This window comes from Abramis brama, assembly GCF_963993115.1.
Source record: "Abramis brama genome assembly, chromosome: 10".
In the NCBI taxonomy this organism is placed as follows: Eukaryota; Metazoa; Chordata; class Actinopteri; order Cypriniformes; family Leuciscidae; genus Abramis; species Abramis brama.
Window position 1 is genome coordinate 39,139,855 of NC_139972.1, and position 18,966 is coordinate 39,158,820.

Consider the following 18,966-nt stretch of genomic DNA (forward strand, 5'->3'; position numbering starts at 1 on the left):
TATAACACCGATTTTATCATCACTGCATTGGTTACCTATAAAGTTCCGTATCAATTACAAGGTATTGCTACTGACTTATAAAGCCCTAAACGGCTTAGCTCCAGTCTATTTAACGGATCTTCTATCGCCCTATAATCCATCGCGCTCTTTAAGATCACTAAATTCGAGGCTTTTGGTCATACCTAGGATATCCAGATCCACCAAAGGAGGGAGAGCATTTTCACATTTAGCTCCGAAACTCTGGAATAGCCTTCCTGATACTGTTCGTTGCTCAGACTCGCTCTCCCAGTTTAAAACTAGATTAAAGACGCATCTCTTCAGCCAGGCATTCATATAACATTTTAAATCTTACTGTTCAAACTACAATCTGGCCTCTAGTTCATAAATGCCAGAGGAGAACTGGCCCCCGACTGAGCCTGGGTTCTCCCAAGGTTTTTTTTCTCCATTGGGTCACCTGATGGAGTTTTAGGACACCATTAGGTCACTTGATGGAGTTTTCGGTTCCTTGCCACTGTTGCCTTTGGCTTGCTCAGTTGGGGATATTTTGGGGATATTAATTTAATTTTATCAATTAATAAATTTACACTAGAAACAACCTTGTTGTGTTATTTTGGTTTAATGCTGTGAAGCTGCTTTGATGCAATCTGTATTGTGAAAAGCGCTATATAAATACACTTGACTTGACTTGACTTGACAAAAACCTGCTCACTTCAGGCTTGAAAAGAGATGTGGGTTGCCCAGTTTTCCGTGTTAGAGAAAAAAATGCAGCTTGTACAAAGCTCCTGAATGTCACAATTCCTGTCGCAAACAGACAGAGAGCCACGTAGTCGGCAGGGTTCGAACCTGCGCGGGGAGACCCCAATGGATTTCAAGTCCATCGCCTTAACCTCTCGGCCACGACTACTCCCGCCAGTGTGTCAGATGCTATATTCTTTTCTGGATGTGAGCAGCAGAGAATGAACAGCCACCTCGAATGCTGGAAAGAGGACAACAAGTGATTAGGGGACGTCTGCAACAAACTGTCTGACCTTCACCCAAACAGGGACTTGAACCCTGGACCCTCAGATTAAAAGTCTAATGCTCTACCAACTGAGCTAAAGCTGGGGAACAATAGTCTGTTTGAGGAAGGGGAGAAGGAAAAAGAAGGGGAAGAAGGGGAAGAAGGGGAAGAAGGGGAAGAAGGAAAAAGAGGGAAAAGAGAAGGAAAAATGAGAAAAATTGAAGAAAAAAATTAAAGGAAAGGGAAAAGGTAAACCGACCCTTCACACTGCTGTGTGATTCTTGGTAGATTGGTATTCATATTTTATAGAAAATTGCCTTTTTATATATTTCATGGGCAAAATCACTGACGTGAACGACGTCGGTTCGAGTCCCACCTCGGACAAGGTTGAAATCACCCAATATCTTTTCTAATCTTTTCTTAATGAATGAACACATATGAATAAATTTCATGTGCTTTTATGCCTTAACACTTATTTTATAAAAAACGTATTTCTCATTGTATGGATACATGTTAAAATGTATTTATTATATGAATATGTGGTTTATTGAAATGTATTATTTATTTTATCATTTCACCATTGAATATAATAAATCTTTTTTAAATTACTCTCTTTTCTAACTGAACTATATTTATTTTTTGAGTAAATTAATAAACGGAGCATTGACATCACGCTGACATTATGGATAAATCAGAGGTCAAGATAAATCAAGTAAATTGTAAATTAATAAGCACTTATATATATAACGATTAACGATCTGAAATCTGATTCGTTCTACGGTGATTGTGAATCCAAGGTCAATGCCTTTGTGATATAATATTATGATAGCGAGTGATATTTCACTGGAATTTAAAATGTTTCATATGTTAATTTTATTAATGTTTTTCTCATTGTATGGATACATGTTTATATTTATTACCTATATGAATATGGAGTTCCTTGAAACGTACTATACATATTATATATATAGGTCTATAATAATAATAATAATAATTATTATTATAATAATGTTTTGACTTAGGCTCACAGAATGATTTATAAAAGACGACAAAATGTCTGATGATAAATTATGATTGCAGTAAACACACAAAGATAGAAATATCTCTAACCAAAAACCCTAACTGAAATATTACCATATGTTTCAACTTAAATGTATAAAAAGTTATTACTATATTCATATGTGTTGTTTGTATGTATGTATGTATGTTACATATTTGCTTCAGAAAAAAACACCCAATTCATTAATACAATCTAATTTAAACATGAAAGAAATGAGAATTGAAAGTACTGCCACAATGTAATTGTCTTCTCTGAGTGAATGTTGACAATAAATAAAGGCCTTGCTGTTTAAATATATTAACAATTTATTACAAAATATACACACAGTAAGCATGGCACAGATACAAATGAATTGAATAATTAAATATTAAATATAAAACACAAATATAAAATAAATAAATAAATAAACCAAATAAAAAAGTACTAAAGGTAGAAGATTCTGGTCAACTGGTAAAAAATATACAAAAGACAAAATCAACACTCCTTACATGGCTCACAAAACTGCAATATACAGTATGTTATTTCTGTTATGTTAATTATTTTTGAAATGCCAGACCTGTTATGTGGGATTAATATTGAACAGTTTATTTCTTATCTGCCCTCTTCCTCCGCATCTCCTCCATCCACTGGTCAAGTGTAATACCAGCATTTTGGGGACAGTATATGTACCCATAATACTGGCTGTGGCCACTTTCTTTGTTGCGGGGCTGTTGGCACTGACTGCATTTATTTTTATCAACTTTCCGATTGTAAGTCCTCCGGGCAGGTGGTGGTGAGGAAAGGGGGCCAGCAGGAGTAATCCGTTTGGATGCATAGGCTTGTGGGGTTGAAAACACATACACAAGAGGGTCACTGGCAGGGCTAGGGCCGGAGACAGTAGGCAAAGGGGCAGGGGTAGGTGGAGATGTCTGCTGAGGGAACAATTGGCTCTGAGCTGGCAACCTTGTGCAGACAGACTGCAGAGAATCTGTGCGTTGGGCCGGAGCTGCAGACTTCCTCTTGACCACTGCTTGTCCTGCTGTACTTTGAGGCAAGTGGTACTGATGTTGAGGGCCAGGCTGTGGTGGTGCAGCAGTGGGGCGTACCTGCACTGGTGGGAGAGGTACGGGAGCAACAGGAATGTAGGCAGGCAAGTTGACCCCTTGCAGCAGAATATTACATTCCTGCCTCTTCAGTCGCTTGTTGTGCCACTGAATGAGAGTTGTTTGATTAACATCAAACAACTGCAGAGTAGAGCTCTGCATGACTGCACCATTACCCAGGACCAGCTGTCTGATCTTGCTGTAGTCTCTGAGAATTAGAGTCCATCTAGTCAGTGCATATTTACCCTGTTTTTTTGGACTTTTATGGATGTCACAGAGTTTAACAAAAATGCACTCTACCAGACGACAACAGTCTGGCCACTGGGCAGGGGAACCTGTCGATCCTAGGACGCAACGTGTCATGCTCTCCACACCTGGCGTAAATTCAGGTTTCTTTTTAGAGCACCTGAAGCGTCCGGTTGCCAGGCGCGGCTGGTAGCGTGCAGAGTACGTCACACGCTGCTGGTCATATGGTAGAAGGTTCTGCCACAGAGCTATGATGGTACTGGCCTGCTGGGAGTTAAGTGTTTGTCCAATTTCATTCCTCAGTCCCACCAAGTACTCTGCCAGGCTGTCCACTCTGTCCATCCCTGGGATACTGCGCTCATCAACAGCCTGGTAAATATATGAATATATACAAATAAAATAACAACATCACAGGCAGAAAAATAACACATCTTACACACTTTTTACATGTCACAAAAGACCTACCAGCTCTTGCTGTGGTGCTGCTGGAGTCATGGCAGGTGTCCCAGAGGGACTTGTAGTTGTAGTAGTGGGAAGAGAGGCTGGGACGATGGGAAAGTACGGAGGAGCAGAGGCTAGGCTGGTGGGGACAGCTGTTGGGCCAAAGGGTGCAGTGGTATCCTCATTTGAAACCTGTTAAATGTAATAATAAAAATAAATAATAATAATCAAATAAGTATCAAAATAATACAATTACAAGCAAGACAATAACGCCACTGATACATGTCTCAAAACACTTGCCAGTTGTTGTGGGGCTGCAGGGGTGATGGGTGATGGCAGTGAAGAGGAGGGACTAGCAGCAGCAGAGCCGGTACAAGCATTCACAATCTGCAAAATGTAATACTCTTTTAAAAACACATTATTATAAAATGGATTTTAATTAGAGCATTATGCTTTTATTCATTTATGTATTCTTCAGATTTCTATTCATTGTCTTACATCTCTGTCTATTTCATGATTGCATTGTGTATTTTTTTGTGATTTGAAAATGTTTTGTAAAAGTGATATACAAATACATTTTCTAATTATTATTATACAATAATGATTATTATTATTATTATTATTATTACACATCAATAATAATAAATATCACAATACAATAAAAGTCTAAATTATCAGTACACGGTATGATAAAAACAAAATGTGACAGGCATAATTACCAGTCGTTGCTCAAGTGCAACAGATGCAGGCCCTGAAGGTCCAGCAGGTCCAGAAGTAGCCTGGAGAGAGGTGGGAGTTGGAATGACGGCTGAGCTGGTGGTGGCAGGTGATGGACCAGAGGATGGGTCCAGTAGCCCAACGGTTGGGTCCAAACCAGCATCTTCAAAGCCCTCATCTTCCAACTCTTCCTCTGTGCCTACATCTTCCAGCATCTGCTCAGTCTCCTCTGAGTCAGGTTGGACATCCTGCAAGGCCCTCCCTGTCTGGCGGTATAGGTAATCTATACCTATTAGCTCCCCTGGGACAGACAAGAAGGAAAATTTACTTTTCATAAAATTCATAAAAAGGTAATTCTATTTGATAGAAAATAGCCTCATGATGGAAAGCTTAAACTAACCAGTGTAAACCGCAGGTGGCTGAAAAGAGGGGACAAGTTTCCTTCCAAGCACCTTGACACTGTAGTTGTTAACACATTGAACAAGGTCGCCTGAGTAGCTGAGCAGTGATGGAGGCTTGACTGCCAGGGATGCAGCTTCACGGTCCTGATTCCATCTGTTAAGGCCTTCCAGGAGGTACAGCTGGAAATTCAGGCTGTTGGCACTGGTTCCTTAAGACAGTACAAATATGAGCAATATTGTTAGGTTAACTTGTTGTATTTGGTTCATTGACAGACATTAACTGTGTCAGTGTTCCCAGGATAATAACAATAATTATAATGATAACAATAACAATACTACTGCTACTACTACTACTACTAATAATAAAATGTTTAACTCCAAATATGTACTCATCTTGCTGATGAATAAAAAATGATTCCTACTGACCTGGAATGAACCTGTTCAGATGTAAGTGGAAGGATTCAAGTGATGTGGACCCTCTCGCACATCTGTAGTTTGGCAAGACAATGCCCCCCTTTGTAGTGGTGCCAGTTACAGTGTACAGAAGGACACCTGGTTCATCTTGAATGCACTTCACGTGCTTCTTCTGGGTTTGCCAGATGTGCTGCATCCTCTCGTGGTCCAAGAGAGGGACACCAAGAAGGTCTCTGCCCTTTACCCCCATGAGCTCATTGAGAAGCAGTTCAATCATTATGATAGTCTGCGGCTCCCCTCTTGTCCGCCTCCTGCAGTGCAACCCCAGTTCCTCCTTGGTTATCTGCTGGTCCACTAATTTTTCAGTGATCCCAGGAACACCTTCTCCTTTCAGCTGTTCCCTCTTAGCTTGACACAGCAAGGCAACATCTCCACTGTCCCACTCAAAAATGCAGCTTGACAGTCTGGACATGAAGATGGGGTACAGAGGATGTGCATCCTTTGTACACCCAGATGCCAGTCGCCGCATGTAGTGGTATATGTCAAGCTTTACAACCAGGTCTGGCCACCCACCAAATCTTTGTTTGAGTTTTGTCTGTCCAGTGCCCTCCCGACAACATTCACAATCCACATAGAGAAGCCGAGGAGGAGCCACACCAGCATTGCTGTACCTGCGGATGAGATCAGCAGCCATGGTGTCAAGAGCAGGACCCTCCTGAGCAGTCAGGACACTGATGAGGATTTGGCCCACCTCATTGCTCACAGATGTAAGCCACAAGGCGGTCCCCTTGGCAAAGCCTGATAGCTTCTTGGTGATCTGTGATAACACAAAAGACAATGAGTGCCTAAAGCCCAAATAAACTTTTTATTTTATATGTAAAACACTGAAATAATACTGTTTTTTACACAAAGCAATAATTAAATTTTTCACAGGTCTTTAATGCTAATGTTGTATTTTAGACTTTTGTTTGTAAGGTGTGATTCTACAGTAGTAAGAGTAAAAAATATTGACCTTTTTTGTGGAATCCATTTTTAATATATTGCCAAAGGTTGAAGTTATGCTGGCTTTGATGTGATCCAGTCTGCTTAAGATGTCTCGGCCATAAACAGCCAGCATCCACCTGTGAGAAGGAATAGCCACTGGCTTCGGAGGGTCGTGGACAGGGAGCAGGCTTGGCTGGGCAACAAAGTCTGAGCATGTGCCAAGGTAGCGACAAACACGCTTCAGCCACTCCTCGCTGTGATTTTCCCTCACCTGCCTGACCAAGCGGCTGGGGCTATTACCCAAGGTCCTCTCCCTCAGAAAACGGATCACACGCATGTCACAAGCGTATCTGTATTAAGAAACAAAGTGAAAAAATGGCAAACATTAAAACAAGCTAAATTCTAATGTGTTTGAATGACAAACATTTGTGACACAGGCTAAATAATTTCAGTATACTCACCTTCGTGTCAGGATCAGTCGGAACTCCATTCTGTGTGCCAAATCCAGCTGGTCCAAGATGGTCTTGCTACTGGAAATGTAACTCGTCTTACAACCAGTGGCACTGCACCAGAGGGTCTCCGTGATCATCAGGTAGTACCTATCGACATCCAAAACCTGGCGGGCTCTCTTGTGGGCTCCATAACCTGTGAGCTGTTTTTCACACTCAGGACAGCACAGCCTGACCTTCCAAAGGTGGTATGGCATCCACAAGAGAAGCCGGTGTGTAAAAAAATGCTCTGGAGTGGGGGCCTGATGATAAATAAGCGCTGGCTCTGGTGGATCATACCACAGCTTAAGGTCAGTGCGCAGCCGGTGGTTCCTCCACAGAGCAGATGAAATCCACTTCTGATCCTGAGGTGGTATGGTCCCTATCAGCTTTGCAGGCAGCCAGCCAGGCTCTGAACCAGGAGCAGTCTCCATGTCAGCAGTGGGGTGAGCTGACCGACCAACCACAGATGGAGCAGCAGAGTTGACAAAAAAAGGGGTGGCAGTGGCAGATCCAGAGGGTGCAGTGGCAAGAGGAGCAGAGGAGGTACCAGTGAAGGAGGCGGCAGCTGACACTTCCTTTAAAAATAAAAAAGGCAAATAATGAAGGATGATTATTTGAAGTGAAGTGTCATTGTGAAGAAAACCACTTAAATTAAGAGTTTCTCACAGCTCTAGCAGCTACCGATGGTATCGAAGATGTGGTTGTGGACACAGGAGAGGGAGGAATAGACAGAGGAGAGACAGTCTGAATGAACATCCTGGAACTGCAGGCAGGCGATGGTGTCCTCCTTGTCATGGCACTTGTGACAGTGCTGGACATGGCAGAAGAGTCGGAAGTGCAACTGATGGGCTGAGAGAATATAACCACGATTTTATTGTATGATTGTAAAATCAAATTCAAACTGTCATTCTCTTTACAATACCTTGGTTGCATGCTTCCTGCCCAAATCTAAGTTTGGCTTTAAAGCGGCACCGTGGGACCCACCGAACCGTGGCTTTATAAACTGAAAAAATGTTTTTTAAAAAGTCATCTTAAGTGGAGCCTTGTAAATTAAAATGCATATATTTGAATATGCTAAAAATTTAAATATCAGTATCAGTAAATACTCATTACTTACTGATGCCATAGTCAAAGTTGGCTTGCGGGTTGTGAGAGCAGGTGTTGCCATCTGCCCAGATGTTGCCGTGAGAGCAGGTGTTGCCGTGAGAGCAGGTGTTGCCATCTGCCCAGATGTTGCCGTTAGAGCAGGTGTTGCCGTGAGAGCAGGTGTTGCCATCTGCCCAGATGTTGCCGTTAGAGCAGGTGTTGCCGTGAGAGCAGGTGTTGCCATCTGCCCAGATGTTGCCGTTAGACCAGGTGTTGCCGTTAGAGCAGGTGTTGCCGTGAGAGCAGGTGTTGCCATCTGCCCAGATGTTGCCGTTAGAGCAGGTGTTGCCGTGAGAGCAGGTGTTGCCATCTGCCCAGATGTTGCCGTTAGAGCAGGTGTTGCCGTGAGAGCAGGTGTTGCCATCTGCCCAGATGTTGCCGTTAGACCAGGTGTTGCCGTTAGAGCAGGTGTTGCCGTGAGAGCAGGTGTTGCCATCTGCCCAGATGTTGCCGTTAGACCAGGTGTTGCCGTGAGAGCAGGTGTTGCCGTCTGACCCGCTGTAGCGACAGATGATGCAGATGAGGGACCTGGTGTCAGCTACAGGTTAAGAGAAAAGAAAATTAAATTTAATAATAGAGACAACAACACCAACATTTCATAATTTTAGGAAAAGATTGTGGATACCTTTGCTATATGAAATCCACAACTACATGTCTGTGTCCCTCCAAACAAAGGCATTTGTCCCCTAAACTGCACTGGACATTTTCCAATCTGTAATATTGTTTGGCAGTGAATCATAAGAATGTGAAGAATGTGACATAGCTTTATGTTTTATTATTGTACACATAACACTTTATCTAAATTTACCTTCAGATACAGGTCATGCCACTTTTTCTGGCGGGGTGCCGGCCTGTTTCCTGCCTCAGAAGGCCAGACCCCTACAGCAGCAAACCTTCGCAGGCGTGACATCCACTCCTCTTCGCTCATAGCCCTGTGCTTTTTGTGTTTGGATGCCATCTTCTATTACTAGAGTAAATAAAATTGTAACTATTCACTTTAAATTTGTAACTATTCAGTAAATGGTTTAACCATATCAACATGGGTAGTTTAGTTTTAACTAACTACTATAAAACTCCTGTATGTAGATAGCATTAGATGGTACCTCAGTGTATAATTTATTAATACATAGTACCTCAGTGTATAATATATTAATACATAGTACCTCAGTGTATTATATATTTCTGTAATACATATAATATATTAATACATAGTACCTCAGTGTATTATATATTAATACATAGTACCTCAGTGTATTATATATTAATACATAGTACCTCAGTGTATAATATATTAATACATAGTAGTAGCAGATATAGAAGTAATTTAATACAATCATTTTAAGATTATTATCAGTTGGTAAACACAAAATTATCAGTTGGTAAACACAAAGTCTCCTGTTATAACAGGTGCAACACCTGAATACAATACAAAACTCATTAATTCATATTAAATCATTGTCTGTGTTAAAAGTGAACACAATATCAGTTGTTGTACCAACGTTGTAACGTTACCAATGTAAACCATTCGTTTCTCTCTGTCGAAAATACGTTTCAGCTAATGCTAACGTTACTCCCTTCATTCATTCATTCATTCATTCATTCATTCTTAGCTAACGTTAAGTTAGTTAGCAGACTAAACAAAGCAACAACGTCGACGTCTTACCTAACACAATGTACAAGTTTATTTAAGAAAAAACTATTAATTAAATATTAATAGAGAAATCTTACCTCGGTGTCACCGTCAACGTCTTACCTAAAACAATGTAACGTAGTTAAAAGTTTATTAAAAAACAACAACAATAACTATGAATTAAAGCTGGTTAATTAAATAGAGAAATCTTACTTCGGTGACACCGTCAACGTCTTACCCATAGGTCGTCTTACCTAGTTTATTTTTATTTTTTTAAACTATAAAGCTGGTTAATTAGAGAAATCTTACCTCGGTGTCACCGTCAACGTCTTACCTAAACAATGTAACGTTAAGTTAAAAGTTTATTTAAAAAAAAAAATATATATATATATATTTCCAAAAATAACTCTATAAATAAAAATAGTATTTATTGATTCGCTGTGAGCGATAAGAGGTGGACTTATGCGCATGCTCCGGCAATGATGGAAAGGGCCACGGTGATTGGCTGTCTTAAAATGTAAAAGATGGAAATGCTGAGATCTGATTGGCTGTCGTAAAATGTAAAAGATGGAAATGCTGAGATCTGATGGGCTTTCATAAAATGCAAAAGATGGACATGCAGAGACCTGATTGGCTGTCGTAAAATGTAAAAGATGGAAATGCTGAGATCTGATGGGCTGCAAAAGATGGACATGCAGAGACGTGATTTGTCGAAATAGACAGACGAACGGTCCCCGCGCACCGTTATCCTGGCTCTTGCCAAGGAACAGCCACCCTGGGGATATAACAGGTATACAGGTATATTTCTCCTTAAAGTGTTCGTGCTTTGTCAGGTTAAAGTTTGTGGCATTAACCCCTTACCTGACAGACCCAAGTTTGGCAAGTGGGGCATACATGACATACCCAAAATAAAAAGTCATTCTGAATAGACACATAACCAACATATATTTAGAAAGCCAACTCTTGACAGTTTACAGTTCAGGACTCAGAATTAATCAGACTCTTATTAATATTGAGATATAAAAGCTCAAACATAAAAACAAAAACATATATTAAGAGTATATTTATTAAATGTATAAACATATTATGTCATTATTTCATCCTCACTTGTACCCGCACTCACACACATCATAAACACCTCTCTTCACACTGGTACCTTTCCCACAGCATTTAAGCAGGCTCGTGTTACCCCACTGCTTAAGAAACACACTCTAAATCCAGCACATCTGGAAAATTATAGACCGATATCTCTCCTTCCATTTGTTGCGAAAACACTTGAACGAGTTGTTTTCAACCAGATCTCTTCCTTCCTTACACAGAACAACCTCTTGGACAACAATCAGTCTGGTTTCAAAAGCGGACACTCAACTGAGACTGCCCTGCTCTCAGTAATTGAAGCTCTGAGACTGACAAGAGCAGCTGACAAAATCCTCAGTTCTCATCCTGCTGGATCTGTCTGCTGCCTTTGACACAGTTAACCACCAGATCCTCCTGTCAATCCTAAAGATGAAGGGCATCTCAGGAACCGCACTCCAACGGTTCAAGTCTTACCTCTCAGGTAGGTCCTTTAGGGTATCGTGCAGGGGTGTGGTGTCTAAGACCCAACATCTAGCTACTGGAGTGCCTCAGGGCACAGTGCTTGGACCACTTCTCTTCTCCATCTACATGACATCACTAGGATCTGTGATTCAGAAACATGGCTTTTCCTATCACTGCAACACGCTGATGACACACAACTCTACCTCTCATTCCAGCCTGACGATCCGACGGTAGCTGATCGTATCTCAGCCTGCCTGACAGACATTTCAACGAAACATTTCACCTTCAACTAAACCTTGCGAAGACAGAGCTACTCGTGGTCCCGGCCAACCCAACACTTCATCACAACTTCACCATTCAGCTAGACTCGTCATCCATAACTCCATCAAGGTCAGCCAGGAACCTTGGTGTTGTAATTGATGATCAATTGAACTTCACAGACCACATTGCTAGAACTGCCCGGTCATGTAGATTTGCCATTAGGAGGATCAGGCCCTTCCTATTAGAGCATGCTACACAACTCCTTGTCCAAGCGCTAGTTCTATCCAGACTGGACTATTGTAATGCTCTCCTGGCTGGTCTTCCAGCTTGCACGGTCAGACCTCTGCAACTGATCCAGAATGCCGCAGCTAGAGTGGCTAGAGCACATGTCACTCCTCTCCTCACAAAAATTGCACTGGTTGCCAGTTGCCGCTCGCATCAAATTCAAGTCACTGACGTTTGCCTACAGAACAACCACTGGCTCTGCTCCCTTTTACTTAAACTCATTACTTCGGACGTATGTGCCATCCAGAAACTTGCGCTCTGCAAGCGAACGACGTCTTGTGGTGCCATCTCAAAGAGGCACAAAATCTCTTTCTCTGACTTTTACCATGACTGTTCCCTGCTGGTGGAATGAACTGCCTAAGGGGCCGATCACACCTGACGCGTTTTTTGCAGTGAGAGGCGCCTATTTTCAATTGGTTTCCTATGGCAGTGAGCGTTCTGCGCGCTGTTTATACGCCTGCTGCGCCTCGCGTTTTACCGCCCGCTGCGCCTCGCGTTTTTGAAGTTGAAAAAAAAGCAACTCCGAGCGGAAAAAGCGCCCGACGTCATCGCGTTTTTTTCCACTGTCCAATCGAATGAATTGAGAGGCGGGCCTTCCGTTTAAGTGATGAAAGCTACAGTTGCTTGAACGCCAGGAGAGTGCGATGATAGAGGATAAACTTGTGGTGCTCTCGCGGGTTACCAGGAGCTTAACGACTTCACGAACCGTAACTACCACAATGTTAACAGAAAGTAAATAAAGGTAATAAAAGGCTGATTTGACGTTTACTTGACTGACAGGACAGCTGTTTCATTGGTTGCCTAGCAACATAAAAAACGCAGCGCACTGCTCGTTCTGTGTAATGTAAAGTGCTGTGCACCTCGCGTTTTCGAACCTGAAAAACGCGTCAGGTGTGATCGGCCCCTAACTCAACCAGAGCTGCTGAGTCCATAGCCACTTTCAAGAAACTGCTGAAGACGCTTCTTTTTCGACAGCACTTGATCCACTAATACTAACACTTTCTATTCTATTCTATTCTATTCTATTCTATATAAAAAAATTGTATTAACATTTACTGCGTTAGATTAAACTGAGAAGGGTCATAGCACTTGCATATTGTTGTCCTACTGTTAGTTTAACTGCTTCTATTGTTCTCATTTGTAAGTCGCTTTGGATAAAAGCATCTGCTAAATGAATAAATGTAAATTATGTGAATGTAATATAACAACTTATAACCACAACCACAGTGTAGCCACCGGTGTGATCATGCTTCATTTTAAATCTGAGGATGATATCTCTAAAACTATGAAGTGTAGATACATTTTATAACATTTTCTAAGATGATGTCAGGGGAGTTTTTTAGAGAAGGCTGATGAGATGCTAATCAAATATGTTATTGCCCTGTAATCACCCATTTACAGTCTATGACTAATGTCTGGTGAGGAGAACTGGCCCATTTGTCACGGTGTGACAAATGAGGGCGGAACTAAAGTTCGCCGCAATTGTGTCCCCTCCGGTATAATAACAAGGAAACACTACCCCCCGTGTAAGTGTATTCCTGTTGCCCTGCCAACCGGGATGAGGAAATTGACACCAGGTGTGGGAAATTAATCTAGAGCCATGACGAAGCCATGTGGGCATTGAGAAGGATATAAAAAGCCAGTGAAGAGAGACTGTTGTGTGGTTCTCCCCCGTGAGACGTCGTTCCATTTGAGTGTTGCAGAGAAGAATTGTGGTGTGCAGGGGCAAGTGTGTTGGATGGGATTCGAGGAGTGTGAAAGAGTTGTGAAAATACCCCGTTCGCCTGGAAGGGAGAGAGATAAGTAATCGTACCATTGGATCTCTTACCTACATGTTTCAACACTGAATTTAAGGTGGATTGGAGTGTTTTGATTGTGCTATCTAAACGTCACTGAGTGAATTACACTGATTAATGTGCGATCTCCTATCCTCTTCCCCCGTATTGGAACGGTGATGTGAATCCTGTCTATGTCTGTGGAGGAAAGCCCCGAGACACCCTTTTTCCCAACATTGAAGCTCGTTGCTTGTGGCACGGAGGCCTCTGGGTGAGTGCTGGCCTTATTTGCACTTATTGAAGTGGATTGCAGTGCTAAATTGACGGTTCTCCCCTTCACGTTGCATGTTTGGAGTAAAAGTGCCGTGTGTGTGGAAGATTTATTCTCTTTTGCCGTGCACTCCCCACATGCAGTGCTGGTCTACTGTCAGTAACTGGAGCTTGATAATGTCGATCGGCCCCATCTGTTGAGGACTAGAAGGAACAGCATCCGTGAGTCAAACTAACTTGCTGTTGAAGTTGATTCTGTCTGCCCTAGAGAAACTCCGCCAGCCTGCGACTTCGAGTCTGCTATAACCCCAAGTCCATCTGCATGGTGTGAAGTTATCTGTCCCCTGCAACACACGTGAGCACTGTATACTGCTGTTGAAGTTGATTCTGTCTGTCCTAGAGAAACTCCGCCCAGCCTGCGACTTCAGTCTGCTACAACCCCAAGTCCATCTGCATGGTGTGAAGTTATCTGTCCCCTGCAACACACGCGAGCACTGTATACTGCTGTTAAAGTTGATTCTGTCTGTCCTAGAGAAACTCCGCCAGCCTGCGACTTCGAGTCTGTTATAACCCCAAGTCCATTTGCATGGTGTGAAGTTATCTGTCTCCTGCAACACCCGTGAGCACTGTATACTGCTGTTAAAGTTGATTCTGTCTGTCCTAGAGAAACTCCGCCCAGCCTGCGACTTCGAGTTTGTTATAACCCCAAGTCCATTTGCATGGTGTGAAGTTATCTGCCCCCTGCAACACACGTGAGCACTGTATACTGCTGTTGAAGTTGATTCTGTCTGTCCTAGAGAAACTCCGCCCAGCCTGCGACTTCAGTCCGTTACAACCCCAAGTCCATCTGCATGGTGTGAAGTTATCTGTCCCCTGCAACACACGTGAGCACTGTATACTGCTGTTAAAGTTGATTCTGTCTGTCCTAGAGAAACTCCGCCCAGCCTGCGACTTCGAGTCTGTTACAACCCCAAGTCCATTTGCATGGTGTGAAGTTATCTGTCCCCTGCAAAACACGTGAGCACTGTATACTGCTGTTGAAGTTGATTCTGTCTGTCCTAGAGAAATTCCGCCCAGCCTGCGACTTCAGTCTGCTACAACCCCAAGTCCATCTGCATGGTGTGAAGTTATCTGTCCCCTGCAACACACGTGAGCACTATACTGCTGTTGAAGTCGATTCTGTCTGTCCTAGAGAAATTCCGCCCAGCCTGCGACTTCAGTCTGCTACAACCCCAAGTCCATCTGCATGGTGTGAAGTTATCTGTCCCCTGCAACACACGTGAGCACTGTATACTGCTGTTAAAGTGATTCTGTCTGTCCTAGAGACACTCCGCCCAGCCTGCGACTTCAGTCTGCTACAACCCCAAGTCCGTCTGCATGGTGTGAAGTTATCTGTCCCCTGCAACACATAAGCTTCGCTCAGCCTGCGACTCGAGTCTGCTGCCGCCCTATAATCCATCTGTCTGAAGAAGCTCTGTTCCGCCTGTTGACTTCAGGTCTGCTGCAGCTCCAGAGCCCACCTGTCTCATGTGAAGTGCCCATCTTCCTGCAACACACTCTGTCCACATAGTGGAAAGGGGACATCTCAAGAGAGTGAATGTGAGAACTGCGCACGCTGCTTGAAGTCGCCATTCTGTTCGTCCCTGTCCCTTGCAGGCCACTGTAAACTGCGCACCGGTGTGAGAAGAGGAAGAGCCCTGACCATCTACTCACTTGTGGAAACTCACCTGTCCATCGCATACCATTGTGAACCCTACATCGGCGCGGGAAGAGGAAAGGCCTCGACCGTCTACTCACCTGTGGAAATTCACCTGCCCGTCGTAGGTCCCTGTGAACCCTGCATCAGTGAGGGAAGAGGAACAGCCCCGACCGCATACTCACTTGTGGAAACTCACCTGTCCATCGCATACCATTGTGAACCCTACATCGGCGCGGGAAGAGGAAAGGCCTCGACCGTCTACTCACCTGTGGAAATTCACCTGCCCGTCGTAGGTCCCTGTGAACCCTGCATCAGTGAGGGAAGAGGAACAGCCCCGACCGCATACTCACTTGTGGAAACCCATCGGTCCATCACAGGCCACTGTGAATCCTGTACCGGCGTGGGAGTGGGCCCCGGAGACCACTGCATCGCCTCGATCCCTGGGAAGAAGAAAGGAAAATTTTAGTTTAGGTTATTCAAATTACTTTTAACTTTAATAAAAAGAACTGTTATCCCTTTAAATTCTGTCTCCGTCTCGTCTCTGACACGCTCCTCAGGGTGGTCCTGGTTCAGGGGTGGGCGCAGTCCGGCTTGGCCCATCCCGACCTGTGACACATTCATGCTTTATTGTAGTCAATCGACGAACCTTTGACACCTCTTTATTCTGCCATTATGGCTTGGCCATCTACACTTCTTTCATCCCACTTTACATGAATAATCCACCTATTATCTTAAGTCTTTCTAAAAAACAAAACAAAACAAAGAAAAACTCTTCTTGGGACCTTATGTGAATTCTTTTAACAAATTAATAATAAGAAATAAGAGCCTTATCGGGGCTGTCGAACTGTCTAGTGCATGCACGTAAACACAGATAAACCGGAGAAGACATTACTGACTACATATGAGTGATGACATTCTATTCAAAATAATGAATGTTACAGATGAATTATTTTGCATTCCTGACATAAATTAAGAAATGAATGTTTTAACATAAACAGTGGTCAAATATCAAAGCTAGTGTCTTAAATCTTTCTGTCAGTTTGTCCAGATCAAGTAAGAGTGTGAAGTTTTAATGGGTAGTGAATGTTGAACAACAATAATCTGTGGCCATCTGCGATCTTTGACGCGTAAGGGGGGCCCGTGGTGTGTGAAGGAGGGCTGGGATGATCGCGGAGCTAACATATTCAGCTCGACGGCTCTGGCCAAGCTGTAATGTAAAAGAAACGCTATTGCCAATTTTAAAAAGGGGAGGAGCTGCTCAATATGTCCCGTCCTGTCTCCCTGTTTCAGTGGAAATTACGTCAACACACTGAAAAATGCTGCGCGTTTCAAGGCACTTCAATGGGTCTTTAAGTGCTCTTAAGCGGCCTTATTAAGTATTAATATTATTTCATCTGTAAGTACAGTTTTTTTTTAAAATAGATTATTTTTAACATTTGAATTACACTACACAATACAATTAAGTGCACTTATTTCACAAGAGATTGTATGTTAATATGACAGTGAGAAACCTTTTTTAATTTGATGATAAATCATTCGTTTTTTACTGAAATAAAGGATGTTCTTTTGTTCAGTGTGCAAAGAAAATGTCAAAATCAAGAAAGGTGAGGATGTTCAAGAAATCAAGCACTTTCCACTTCTATTCCAGACTCTTACATTGTTTGCAATGAGCTAAATCTAGGTGATTAACGTCACTCATTTGAAGGGCTGTTTTACGGGATCAGTGCCGAGTTCACACTGAACGATTTTCATTCGCCGAAAGGTTTTGGAAGATCGCCAACAAATGCCCGAAATCATAGGCAATCGGTGCTCGTTAACGCGAGTGACAATCACGCAGTGTGAATTATCAACGACGCGATCTGAGAGAATCATCGATGAGTCGCCAACGCCCGTGAGATATTTGGCATGTTAAATATCTGGACCTGTCTGCGATTCAAAATCCTGCTGTGGTAATGTGTTCTGACTGAAAACTACAGGACAGCGGGATGTTTGGGGAAGAGTTATAGACCAGAATATCAGTATTTTAACAGAAACAAAGCACAAACATTTGCTTGACCAGCAGCAACAGTAGCACATTGTAAAATTATTTACCCCCAACTCTCTTTGCACAATTAACACACAATTCTTGCTCCCCTCGTCTCCCCAAGCATAATCTGTTGTTTTTTTCTCTCCTTTTTGCTGCAAATCAGCGTACAGACAATTTGGATTGCAAATCTTCTTGCAGGCTATATTTTTTAATAACTATTTAATGATCTTGCATTATTTCCTTATCACTTCTCGCGTGGGTTTGGTTGTGAAACGCAATTTGCAGACCAGACGGTTGTCAGCGATTCTTTCTTTTGTCAAGTCATGCAGTGTGAAACCCCCTGTCATTGGTACATCGTGCAGTGTGCACACAGCAGCAACTGGACGTTACCCCAGATAGTCGTGCAGTGTGAAAAGAACAGTGACCCGACTACTTTGAAAATTGTGCAGTGTGAACTCGGCATTACAGGCATTCAGAACTCATTTGGTCGCAGGTAACTAAAGGGATCATCTGTTAGTAGGCTTGAAGTTGCAACTTCCTAAAATGACCACTAGAAGACACAATTTCACTAAAATGCTTCAGCAGAAAGCAGAAGACTATTGGTCAAGAGGCAATACTGGTTGAAACTTCAGATCCTATAGCAATCAATAATAGAATTGTTTGTCCAATCATTGCATTTGGATTCAGACGTTTCCAGGTCAATGCCAAAATGAATCTGCATCAGTCAGGTGGTACAACTAGAGCACTGCAAGTTATTTACTGTAATGTTATGCATTTTAGACACGAGGCAACTTGGTGCAGTCTTTTGTCTCGTGACACTTTACAGACTCTGCTGTGCTCAAGCGTTTTGAAGGAGGCGTGGCTTTGGAGGGTGGGATCTCATGCATTGATTCCAATGAGCCATTATGTGAGAGAACAGCCAAATTAACACTGGAATACAAAAATCTAATTCCTAATTTTCTCACTTAAATAAAAGAGAGGGAAATGGCCTTAGAAGTGAGATTTATTTGGTGATAAACAGGGTGATAAACACACCATACATCCAATGGTTAAATCAGCACAGTTAACAGCATGCATAGCCACATTACTTATGGCCAGGACATTGGCCATAAGGGTAAGTTGGCGGTTCAGCTGCAGGCTTCACTGGAGCCTTGGGCGGTTCGGCTGCAGGCTTCCCTGGAGGCTTTGGGGGTTCGGCTGCAGGCTTCCCTGGAGGCTTCCCTGGAGGCTTTGGAGGTTCGGCTGCAGGCTTCCCTGGAGGCTTTGGAGGTTCGGCTGCAGGCTTCGGGGGTTCGGCTGCAGGCGTCACTGGAAGTTCGTTTGAAGGCTCCAGAGGTTCGGTAGAAGGCTCCGGCTCAGGTAACTCGGCTGCAGGCTTCCCTGGAGGCTTCCCTGGAGGCTTTGGAGGTTCGGCTGCTGGCTTCCCTGGAGGCTTCCCTGGAGGCTTTGGAGGTTCGGCTGCTGGCTTCCCTGGAGGCTTTGGAGGTTCGGCTGCTGGC

General features: G+C 43.1%; 1 protein-coding gene across 1 annotated transcript; it reads right to left on the minus strand.

The window, feature by feature from the left end:
- Positions 1-2,268: 2,268 nt before the first annotated feature.
- LOC311090427 (uncharacterized protein) lies at positions 2,269-9,941 on the minus strand. Its single transcript, XM_084125681.1, has 14 exons — positions 9,711-9,941; positions 8,791-8,949; positions 8,608-8,694; positions 7,954-8,520; positions 7,759-7,839; positions 7,503-7,685; positions 6,807-7,411; positions 6,374-6,695; positions 5,374-6,178; positions 4,947-5,156; positions 4,549-4,847; positions 4,130-4,216; positions 3,854-4,021; positions 2,269-3,757 (listed from the first exon to the last, which is right to left on the minus strand). Exons 2-14 carry the CDS (start codon positions 8,938-8,940, stop codon positions 2,645-2,647), a joined length of 4,677 nt encoding a protein of 1,558 aa, XP_083981807.1. The 5' UTR covers positions 8,941-8,949; positions 9,711-9,941; the 3' UTR covers positions 2,269-2,644.
- Positions 9,942-18,966: the final 9,025 nt, after the last annotated feature.

What these genes read in the sequence shown, in the direction of transcription:
- LOC311090427 (XM_084125681.1), bottom strand. Translation starts at nt 8,940, where the DNA reads ATGGCATCCAAACACAAAAAGCACAGGGCTATGAGCGAAGAGGAGTGG. An exon ending in TCTGAACAGGTTCATTCCAG is followed by an intron (nt 5,157 to 5,373) that starts GTCAGTAGGAAT and finishes TACTGTCTTAAG; the next exon opens with GAACCAGTGCCAACAGCCTG. An exon ending in CTGCAGCCCCACAACAACTG is followed by an intron (nt 4,022 to 4,129) that starts GCAAGTGTTTTG and finishes TACATTTAACAG; the next exon opens with GTTTCAAATGAGGATACCAC.